Here is a 12,154-nt window from a genome sequence, read left to right on the forward strand (position 1 = left end):
CTATCCCAGAAGCCAGAACAGCAAGAGGGATTGCTGCTTTCACTGCGCAGCGATCCCTCTTGCTGTTCTGGCTTCTGAGATTCAGAATATTTTTTTTCTTGTTTTCCTCCTCCAAAAACTAGGTGCATCCTGTGGTCTAGTGTGTCTTATAGAGCGAAAAATAGGGTATCTGAAATTGATTTATTATTGGAGCTTTCATTGTAAAATCTCTTTGAGATCTTTTGTAGGAAGCAATTCATAAATGGATTGAGCTAAATAATAATAATAATAATAATAATAATAATAATAATAATAATAGACTACTATGTAAGCAGGACCCAAAGACAGCCCAAGAAATAAGACTTTTTGCTGCCAGATGCAGAATATCAAATACCCCCTTGTCCATCAAATACCCTCAAGCAAGCCAAATTATTTTGGCATCTAAGGCAGAAAAATCCCACAAGCACCTCTCCCCATTCCGGGAAGTAAAAATGCAGCAATTGTATTTTACTACCTTTCCATGACACCTCAAACTAAGTGCCTGTCATTTCACTTAACAACAGCACTGGTCATGGCACAGTTAATGCCCTGCATTGATAGACTATGGCAGAAGCAAATACTTGCAAAGCAATCTGGAATGTTGCATTCTGGGATCTGCGAAAGGCCTAGACACTTTTCTGTTGGCAAGTGGTCTCAGAATCAGCGAGCACAAGGTTGCTGTCCATCACATCTCCACAAAGGTAAGGGACAGCAGTGACAGACAGCATACCCTTTGGAATATGTTGCTGCTAAAAATATTTGAACAGCTGTAACTCCCAACTGGGTTTTCCGTTTCAAAAGCTGCAGCACTCAGAGTAGCTAGATGTCTGCTCCAGCCCTTCATGGCCCCATCAAACCTTGTGAAGTGTTCCCTTAGGCAACAGCAGTTGAAATTTTCTGCACATCAGTGCATCTACTCACAGCAGCAACCATAGAGATGAGCACACAAAACCAGAAAGAATGAGCCATTTCTTTTGGCTTCTGAAAGCATGGGTGCCTGGGGGAACTGAATGATTAGCATGTTTTTGTGGACAGTGTTCTCTACTCTGGCATCAACAGTAATGGTGGCACCTATAACCTTAATTAGTATACTTTTGACTCGCCTTAACATGATTCTTGAACAGAAGCACAGTTCAAAACACTGTTCTGAACTAAAGTCTTTGCTCTCTGCAAAAGAGGTACTGTTTGTTCTGCCAAGTTCACAAACAATAGAAGACCTCTGAACCTTCACAGGGCAGATGGGGTGTCCATTTACTGTGCTGGAAGGTACAGGAGCTGAGTGGTCCATCTCACTTTTGCAAAACTAAACTTCCTCCTGGTCTCGCACACTAAAGCATTGGAGTCTTCTTCCAAAAGCTAGTCAGGAGCATTTCCTACTCTAAGAAGGTAAGCAACACCAGTCCTTAATAAATGAGAACCTTTCACAATAAAAGCTTTCTTTAGCATCTCAGAGATGTAAAAAACATTTCAGAGTTGTTCACGGGTTACACCAAACACAGGCACAGGCTGTCTCTACAAGTGAACATATGGACTTGCTGATTTTTACCTCTCAACAAATTTGTGTACACATGTATACAAACTGTACACTCATTTAAAGTAATGTATGAAACCCTTTCGGATTAAACCTATCAGGGCAACCTCAAAACTAATCTCTTCAGTTATTTTTGGAGCTCCATTTGCTCTAAAAAAGTAGAGTCAGAGGAGTGTCAGATGGTGCAAAGTTTAGAAAAGTAGAAATTTACAGCCAGTTGTTCATATGTGTTATATTATGCACTTTCTGTGAAGGCCTCCGGACTCATAAATACTATATAATAAAAGTGGGTGATATTTGCATTCAAGATGCTATTCAACCACGATTTTCAGGCAAGCATCACCATTTTGTTCCATGTTATTTTATGTAAATAAATTCAGCATAAGAGAACAGTGGGAAACTCAGACATGACAGTCAAGCTTTTCTTTAGAGAATTCGGTGGAGGGGTGGCTGGGAGGGAGGGAACTTCCAGTGTGATCTCATCTCTGATAACTTTCCACAAATGGTCTGCATTTATACTGAGAGACTGACAGAAATAAAATGCCTACCCACAAGGGAAATGATACTGTTTCTAACCATCGAAGTTAAAAGGGAAAATGGGAAGCTGAAACATACGTAGTACAAGTTCTAAATAAAATCTTTATTTAGGCCTCAGAATGGGAGCTGAAAAGTACATTGCTGAAAACCACAGAAAAATGATACGCAATCTGCAACAAGTTATTTTGCAAATGGCAGAATGATTGATTATATATGTAATTAAATAAGATGGTCTTTCAGTGCTACCCCCCTCCCCTCAAATGTGAAATGGCAGCGTACTTGCTATGTTCTTAACTGCACTTCTTAGGTCGGTAGTGGCTTTAATTATTTTAAACAGCAGAACTGCAAATGTCTGAAAGAGTGCTGCCATAAACTGGGACGGGCGGGGGGCAGGCAGGGGGCAAAAATTCAAAATATGAAAAGAGGGCAATGATTACTAGAGGAAGAGTGGTTTACATTGGAACAAAACTGATATTTTATACTACGTTACTTTGAGTTATTATCAATTTAAAAACCAAACTAGGTACAAATATCACAATCTGGTTAAATTTATAGAGTTGCCATTTTCAAAAAGCAGGCTTACAGGAGGAGGGGTTGAGTTGTGTTTTGCAGACTCCATTGGCATGCGTGCAGTCCCTTAGACCAGAAATTTCAGTGGGTTGCATTGCACTTGGTGCAGCTCATGAAAAAATGCATGGGGAGAATCTTTCATTGAACCGGTTTGGCTACAGTGGACCACAATGAAACAAAACATTGGAGCACTTCCTTGGAATGGATGCACAGCAATATCAGTAGCGGCTGCATAACTGTTTCATTCATCCTTGCAGTGTTTTATGTTTGGGGTGCGAGAGAATTACTGTTGCCGTTGCCAAACCTTTACGTATTCCAATTTATGATCTCATAGTACTGCCTCCTATGCACAAGTTCTTCTCATCTGGAAATCTGTTGTCCTTTCCTGATTGCTTGCCATTTTATTTTTTAAAATAATAATAATAATAATATTTTTAAAAAATAAAAAAAATGGGGAAGGGACTTGCTTTAAGACCATGCCTAATTCCTAAAGTGATTTTTCATGGATGCCCATTTACATATTCATCCAAGGAAGGATAATAGCTCACAACCAGGAGAGCTTACATACTTCACCACTGAACCAACTTCCCATACGGATGACATCTATTTACCACCTACCAGCAATTTAAATTCTTTGCTTCTTGCACTATTCTGAAGTGCTCAGAGATGTGACCACATCCTGTGGTTTCATAATGGCTAACAAAATATATAAAAACTATGCTAAAATAAACTGAAAGTGTAAGCACTGCAAAACACCAACATGTATTCTTTTTAAAAAAAATATCCACAAAATGGCAATCCTGTCTAACCTGCAAACCATATCCACTCTTGCCACCTTCACTCAAAGCACAAAGGCCTTGTCATGTGAGCTTAGATGCCTTTTTCAAAAGAAGGAATGACCACCACTGTGATCGTTAAATAGCACTTAGCCATGTTCCAAGAATATGGGTTTCTGCCCAGAGGGGCATACAATATAATTACTCAACACAGAGGAGAAAACAGAAGACTAGGCATGAAAGAAGCAGTGAACAGGGTAGAAACATGCTACTGTTTCTGCTGTACTAACATAAGCCCAAGACTCTCCTTTTGAGTTTTCCAGACACCCATGTGTCTGCTGTCAGAAATTAAATACTGGACTGAATTTATCTTGGTTCTGATCCAGCAAGGGAATTATTATGTTCTTAGTGGTTCCAGAAATACAAACGTCACCACACGCATAAAGGGTGGTGTTTGGGTGGCTGTGGGTGTGAGAAAGAAAGAAAGAGAGAGAGAGAGAGGGATATTTCCTCATTTGGATACAATCATTAAAAAGGGGGAGCTGTGGAAATGCTTTCAATCTGAAGCCTAAACACGACCACATCCTTCAGCTTCCCCTTCAATGCTCTTGCCTTCCGTACCTCTTCTCATCCTCAGTCCTCTTGAAAGCTTTTACCATTTATGAAACGGTTCCTTACATGTGGCCTTCAGCCTGGAGCACAGAACTCAAAATGAGATCATATCAATGCTTGGGTTATGTCATTTTGGTTAGCACAATATGTTACTGCCTCATATGCGTGTTTGTTTTCCAAAACTGCAACTCCTCCCCATCCTCTTTAGCCAGCCAGCTATTCCTCATTTTATACTTGCGGGCTTGGTACTTCTTTCTTATGTGTAACACTTCACTTTTATATAAACATGTTCCCCCATTTTTACTCCATACAAGCTCTTGGCAAGAAAAGGAAATATGATTGCCAAGCGGGATCAAAGAGATTTTAGATACTGTAATTCGTTTCAGCCACAACTTGGTTAAGCTCAAGTGCTTGGATTTAAGACAATTTAATGGGAAAGCAGATAGACACATCTATTCACTCCAATTATTTATTTATTTTAATGCTGAAAAAAAACCACCCCAAAGACATCTCAGTATTTAGTATGCATAAGGAATATTCTGGCTATATATCTCAGGGTCTATTAGTGATACACAGAGTGCAAAATAACACAACTAGGTGCAAGAAAAGATGTAGATAGAGGGGAAACCTTCTTAACATTTAAAGACTAAGGAAATGATCCTTACCCTACTTACCTGGGAGTAAAGGATCACAGGCTTAAGGACAGATATGTGGCAACTTGCATTTCATTTTTGCTACGCTTGACTACAATACATTACTTAGTTTGTGCTTGTGTGTAGATGCACTAGGGGTGTGAAACAGCTTCAGACAAATCAGAAGCCAAAGGAGGGTATTTCAGAGGAATTCTGGGCTTCTCATAATGAGATATACATCACATTATTTTTACAAAAGCATCTCAAAAGATGTATAAACTGTTTTCTTTTCAGATCGTATAAATCTTTTGCAGGAATCTTTCGATCAATGTGGAGTTCAAACCCACAGCCCTGAGATTAAGAGTCTCATGCTCTACCAACTGAGCTATCACAAAATACAAGACAGGCCATGCAACTACAAGAATAGATACATTCCCACTTATACTGAGAGATGGCGGGGGGGAGTTTGTGTTGTGTGGGACCAATGGCATTGTTACGACCCTGGAGTCAAGCAGTAAATGGGACATCATCAGAGGATATCAGCTGAGGAGGTGGACTGAGTTTCTAGCTCTGAACCTGATACTAGGCATCATGGGACCCCTGACCTGAACCTGGTAGGGAGGACCATCACAGATGCCTTTCCTCTGCACCCAAGGAGCTGAGTGTCCTCCCATACTACCTTGCCAGTTCAATAGCACAGGTGGTGTACCAGGTGAGAGACAGTGAAGCACAGGAGAAGCGCCTGTTCTCCAGCCAAAAAGATGGCCTTCAAGAGACTCCAGATCTCCAAAAGGGGATGTGTCATATGGAAGATAGACTGGAGGCAGAAGTTCAAAAGGCTCATTTGGTGCTTTCTTTGCTGCAGTGACATTGACTTGGCTTGTCTGCTCATCCGCAGGATCAGAGCAAAACTCAGAATCCCACTAGACAGTTCATATGCACATGGATATACAGTCTTGCAGAACCGCACTCACATCTGTGTTTCAGTTGGCATACTCACAGTATCTAGCGCTGGCAATTCAAAGCTAGCCTAATCAATTACTGGCCTCATTTTGTAAAGCATCCTCAGGGTTAAAGCCACCAGTCATTTGTACATATCATTCAGATGCATCCTTAAAAAGGGTCTTATGGTCCCTTTTCCAACCTGCTTCTGTTATTAAATGGAAGCTATGGGAAGTTCAGGCCTGGCCTAAGGGTAATGATCCTTGCGAAAACAAAATTAAAATGCTGTGTACCCAAACTAAAACTCTATATGCTCTACTATAGACACAGAGCTCTTGTGGAACTGATGTGCATCTGGCTTCCCCATTCACTTCAATAGAGGAGGTTAGCTGGTCTCCCTTGAAATGCATATGGAGCCCTGGTGCATCCTGGAAACAAGGCAACTTTTCACATAGGTTGTAGTTTCCACTCTAGTGGGTTTTCCCCCCTATCCTGTATGGGTGTGCTCAGATCTGTATTATTGATTGAAGAGACTTGATTCCCCCACCATTCCACATCTGTACTGCTGCAATTTATGTGAATTGCGGTTAATAATCAGTTGCGTTATGCTTAATCAGCATATCAATAATATGCTCAGCAAAGACTAAGTGGCTCTCATTTCCCAGACCCTTTCACAAATTTTGATTGATTGACAGCATGAAAATTGCACAAATGCAGGTGTTGGTGCAGAATATTATCTCTGTGGACTTTGCAATCAAGTAGAAGTAAATGTAGCTATTGCACTCTTTAATAGTTCTGTTGCTCTGCTTTCTGGAGGAGCCTGAACTCCCAGCAGACTTGAATGAGCTTGACCAGATGATCATTGTGTTACAAACGCTAATGTTATGAATGTGTGGGATGGTTGGGGGGGGGGGGAGAATGAGACTATGGCATTCTTTGAAGGTGATGATAAATCCAGGGTTAAAAAACGCTGACATCAGACAGCTATCAAGTAGAGCACAAATGAAGGTAAATCACAAAATGAATATTCAGGATTTCTGTATAGCTGCAAATCAGATCAGATAATCATAAGGAAAACATCGAAAGAACACTGCAGAAGCCAAACAAAACCTGTCTTCCCCACTCTGGAATTAACCCCTTGTATACACCTAAAATAAAATCAACACATCAAATTTTCATGGGGTGCCTACTAAGGGGGAGGAGAAAAAGCAGCCCTTTTATATTTACTAAAGTAACCAACCTCAGCAATATTGGCACTTATGGGTTGTGATGGGAATATATTGCTGTGTCTTGGAACTTGGCTGGCTTCATACCAACACCCTCATTTGCGAGATGCAGCTTTGAGTGTAGCTCTATTAACTTTAGCTTGTAAATCACCTTAGCACCATTAGCAATGTTTCAATATGATGTGACATCTTTATTATAATGCTTTCCCTCTGAAGTTTAAGTTCATATTTTAAGCTGGGTTTCAGACAGATGTAGATCCCCTCAGAGTTTTAATTAATATAGTAGATGTAAAGCCACTGTGAAAATATTGCCTTTCCCGCCTCCCTCTTCTTTGGTTCTCCGCTCTGCTGAATAATTATTTAAGAATGCAAGTGTGGAAGAACAAGCACTAGTCTATGATTGTGCCTGAAAATGTCAGATTGCTCACTCAGACCCAGACTACATCCCCTCAGATCAGCTTTGCTTCATGAAAACATGGGTGTTTTGCTATTAAATTCAATAAGAGCAGACTATTTGTTCCCTCTTTCCCTCCCTCAATGCAACAAACTCAGTATAAACACACAGTTCATTATCCCATAACAGAATCAGTATGGTCCAGACATTTATTCTTAGCTCCGTTCCCCAAAGAAATTAGAATCTGTCGATAGGAACAGCATGCACAGATCAAACTTACCCAAACCATCCCAGGCTTCCAGAGTCTAACCAAACTGCTGCGTGAGACAACAGGAGTCTTTTTAATGGGTTAATGTGACACGTCTGTTTCTTACAACACTCACGATACTCTGCTTCGAGCCTGTGCCAGCTGCTTTGCCTCTTGCCGCTTTAGGCGTTTTGAGGCAAGAGAAGCTCAACAAGGGAGTCCAGCAGAGCTGGAGAGTGGAACAAGAGAGGAGTCAAAACAGCAAAGCTTAGACTCCTGCAAAATAACACCAATACTCAGTCAGATGCTATCCAAGAAAAGAGATGAGCTGGAAAAATGTAGGAGGTGAGTTTTATGAGACAATTCTGACCAGGACCATAAACTGATCTCTTGCCCCGTTCACTTTTGAAATTAATAAAGAATAGGGGTAGGGGATGAGAGTTGTGGCTTCTGTCTCACAGGCACCTGTCCCCTATCCAAACTGACCCTTCCTTTCATATCATATATCTACACTCAAACATGTAACCATTCTGCACTGTCATGGCTTCCCCAAAAGAATCTTGTACCGGGTACCCTGTATCCTCCTTTCCCCATATAGAACAAGTGTTCTTTGGGAAGAATAAGTGACTCCTGAACCCAACCTGTAATGCAGATATGTCAGCTGACTGCCACAATTAACTCTTGCCATAGCCTCTAGTGCTATGTGAGGTGGAATTGTTTTGTAGGGAAACTGGACACCAGGAGATGTAGGTCACTGGTTGGGGATGCTCCTGTAACCACTAGTCCTCACTGCAATTGGCTGCATGATTGGCAAGGGACATAGTGGGCATGCCTGGGGCATGTGCTGTGCTCAGCATGCTGATTGGCTGCCATGGCATTACTGTGGGCATCATATGCACTCCATCCCATTGCTTTGCATTCCCGTGCTGTAAGTTGCGTGCCACATGACATGTGTTTGTACACACCTGATAAAGGCACCTAGGATCTTTCCCATGCATGTCAATAGGTGGCCACCGTTCCTAGGGAGTTGCCAGCTGAGCTGGATCTCTGAGTTTCAGTGGCTTCTTTCCACTCCGAACCAATGTTGACTCAGGTGGCATTTCCCCTTCCTGGAGCCTAACGACTAAGCTATAGAACTGGCATTCCTTATGCAGGCTTCATTTAAACTAGAATAATTTATACCAGCTTCCAGTGTTTAGGATTGCTCCCTAAATTACAATGATTAGGGGTGAAAAGTGTTATCAGACTATTGTTGTGCCTCAGAAAACCTGCACAGGATCACTTGCTTGAATGGATCCTCATGCCAAGGGACACCTAGATAATTTACGTGACATACTAGAAAAGCACAAGTAGGGATATTTTGCTCTGTGGTACTTTAAAAGAAGTGATCTCCCCCAAGTGCACTCTGAAGTGGCACAGTCTTGTGGGGAATTGCATTACAAACCCTGCTGAATGTTTCAATCAGCTTTCAGTTCCCCGAAGAGAGATGCTTGCTGCCAATTACCACATAGGAACACTGTAAAGCTTAATCACACCAGAGACAACTAACCTTCTGGAAATAGCATGTTCTACAATCTAGTTAGCGTTAAGAACTTCCCTCTTTGCAGCAGACCATCAAGCGGCCAGACAAATGTCTCTAGGATGCTTATAAACAACTGCCCGTCCCCACATCATCTGTCCCCGACATCGGATACGCTACTTTCAACAGGGACGTTCCACTGACAGATGCCTTGTCCCTGAATCTGTATATCCTCTTCTAAGCTCATCTCTAAGCCAGTGGCCTTCACCATAACTTGTGGTCACAAGCTCATTCCTCACATTCATTGTGAGTTGCAAAGAGGGGAACTGCCTTTGGTATGTTCCAAATCTATTACCTATTAATTTTCACTGGAGCTGAACTGCTGCGTTTGTGCAGCTATTGCACAAAGTAAAAAAGCAGCAGCAGCAGAAATAGACAAACGTCATGTGTAGCCTGTGCTATGATTCGAATCGGTACCGGATGGCCCACCTAGAAAAGGGGGGGCATAATAAAAGTCCTACTAAATCAGAATATGAAGTCAGCATCCTGTTTCACGGGGTGCACCCAGGTCACTTTGAGAAGCACCCAGATCACTTTGAGAAGCCCATAAGCAGGATACCCCTGTGCTCCACAGCAACTGGTTTTCAGATCCATGTCATCTCTGAACCTGGAGGCAATATATAGCCATCATGTCTAGTACTCATTGACTGGCTTATCCTCCACAAAGAGCTTTCCAGTGCCTCAAGCAGAGGTCTTTCTAGTCACTTGCTCCCTGGTCCCTTTAACTGGAGACACCAGAAATTGAACCAAGAACCTTTGGTGGTCAAGTTTATTTCCCGGCTCTCCTATCTTCTTCTCAGTTTTTTGGCTGTTGCCCCCTGCAACACAACTGACAGACCATTAGTGGGGTAGGAGAACTGAAAATAATGCCAATATATTTTACCATTGCAAACAAATGTGGCCCTTTTGTTTCAGATAGTACATGGGTAAAAGGTAAAAGGTAAAGGTACCCCTGCCCGTACGGGCCAGTCTTGACAGACTCTAGGGTTGTGCGCTCATCTCACTCTAGAGGCCAGGAGCCAGCGCTGTCCGCAGACACTTCCGGGTCATGTGGCCAGCGTGACGAAGCTGCTCCGGCGAACCAGCACCAGCGCAGCACACGGAACGCCGTTTACCTTCCCGCTGGTAAGCGGTCCCTATTTATCTACGTGCACTTAGGGGTGCTTTCGAACTGCTAGGTGGGCAGGCGCTGGGACCGAGCAACGGGAGCGCACCCTGCCGTGGGAATTTGAACCGCCGACCATGCGATCGGCAAGTCCTAGGCGTGAGGTTTTACCCACAGCGCCACCCGCGTCCCCAGTACATGGGTAGAGGAGTCTAAAACATGGGTAGGCAAAGTAAGGCCCGGGGACCGGATCCGGCCCAATCGCCTTCTAAATCTGGCCCGTGGACGGTCCAGAAATCAGCATGTTTTTACATGAATAGAATGTGTCCTTTTATTTAAAATGCATCTCTGGGTTATTTGTGGGGCATAGGAATTTGTGATGGGATGGTGAGCTGCTTGTGCGTAAAATCCTGATCCCTCAGAGCTTGGCTAAGTTCCCAAACCTCTGTCTGTGATGGAGCTCCTTAAGCATGGCTCCATCAATCGCTCGTTGAATCGGACAGTGGGCGTTTACGGAATTTCTTCCAGCATAAAAGCTCCTTGACGGAAACGCGTCTTCTGGACTCTCGGCGTGACAGTTTCCGCCGAGGAGTGGGTGTGCCTACGGGAGGTCCTGAAACCTCTCCACTGTTCCCGCTTGAAGTATCTCTGAGCTCTCCCTCCGACTCACTTTCCCTTGTAACTCCACTTCTCCCCCTGCTGGTCCCCTCCTCCGCTGAGTGGTCTCTCTCACCCTCCATGAGCCCTTTCACCTCCTTCGTCTCAGATGACAGTTCCCTGACATCCACCTCCCCTCTAGGGCCCCCTTCACCCCCTTCCCTCCCCTCCTCTGCGGGAGGCGAGGGAGCAAAACCCCTGAAGGAACCTCCCTCATCTTCCGAAGTTTCAAACACTTCCCTCCACCTTTTGCTGTTCCCGGTTTCCAAGTACTCCTCCTCCTCGGAGTCTGTACCCTCTTCCAACTCCGATTCCCTGAATCCCTCCAGTTCCTCCTCATCGTCGGTGGTGCCAAAGTACTCCCTCCGGAACCTCGCTACTGGTTGAGGTTTCCTGGGGAACCTTTGGTGGAACGTTTCGATCAAGACCTCGTCATGGACCTCCTCTGCCTTCACCCAGGTGTTTTCCGACTCCGGTTCCCCTTCCCACGCGACCAAATACTCCACCTGATTACCCTTCCACCTGGAGTCGATGATTTCCGCCACATAGTTGCGGCTTTCCCTTTCTTCTATGGCTGGCCCCCGTGTGGATACCCCTTCACCTTCCCCCCTGTATGGTGACAGTAATGACCTGTGGAATACTGGGTGCAGTTTCATGTGGTTCGGTAACCGGAGTCTGAAAGCCACTGGGTTGACCTGTTGGATGACCTCAAATGGTCCCAATCTTTTGGGTCTCAATTTCTTGCAACTACCCTTGAATGGCAACCCTTGGGTTGATAGCCAGACCCGACTCCCCACCCTAATTGTTTCACCTTCCCTTCTGCTCTTGTCTGCCTGCCTCTTATATTCTTCTTTGGCCCTTTCTAAGTTGTGTTGGAGTTGACGATGGATCGCTTCCATTTCTTCTACAAAAAGTTCAGCGGCCGGAACACTCCATCTCTCTCCTCCTTCCCCTGGAAACGCCCTGGGGTGGCACCCATAATTAGCCATAAAGGGGCTCATCCCGGTGGACACATTCTCTGCATTATTGTAAGCAAATTCCGCTAGTGCCAACTTTTCGACCCAATCGTTTTCTCTGTCATTGACATAACACCTCAGGTATTGTTGAAGGATACCGTTTGCCCTCTCCGCCTGCCCATTGGTCTCAGGGTGCCTGGCAGTCGAAAAGTTGACCTCTACGTGCAACAAGCTCATAAGCTTCCTCCAGAATCTGGACGTGAACTGTTTCCCTCTGTCGGAAACCAGCCTCAAGGGGGCGCCATGCAGCCTAAAAATATGTTCTACAAACAATTTTGCTGTCTCTTCCGCCGTGACTGCATGTGAGCAAGC

At 43.9% G+C, this 12,154-nt stretch overlaps 1 protein-coding gene and 1 long non-coding RNA gene across 7 annotated transcripts in view; one reads left to right on the top strand and one right to left on the bottom strand.

The window, feature by feature from the left end:
* Positions 1-12,154, bottom strand: part of EPHA3 (EPH receptor A3) — a 213,776-nt gene that overhangs the window by 171,880 nt on the left and 29,742 nt on the right. Inside the window, exon 1 of one of the 6 annotated variants that reach the window (XM_083611514.1) lies at positions 7,519-7,623. The exons of 4 other annotated variants lie outside the window; for them this stretch is intronic. In XM_083611514.1, the coding sequence (XP_083467640.1) occupies positions 7,519-7,527 (9 nt within the window). In that variant the 5' untranslated portion in view covers positions 7,528-7,623. Of the gene's footprint in view, positions 1-7,518; positions 7,624-12,154 lie in introns of those variants that run through there. One more of the 6 variants, XM_083611515.1, reaches the window with a different exon arrangement.
* LOC310761668 overlaps positions 1-12,154 on the top strand; it is a 406,062-nt gene that overhangs the window by 70,560 nt on the left and 323,348 nt on the right. The gene's annotated exons all lie outside the window — the stretch shown is intronic.

The sequence above is a fragment of the Podarcis filfolensis genome, assembly GCF_964270895.1.
Source record: "Podarcis filfolensis genome assembly, chromosome: 4".
Lineage (NCBI taxonomy): Eukaryota > Metazoa > Chordata > Lepidosauria > Squamata > Lacertidae > Podarcis > Podarcis filfolensis.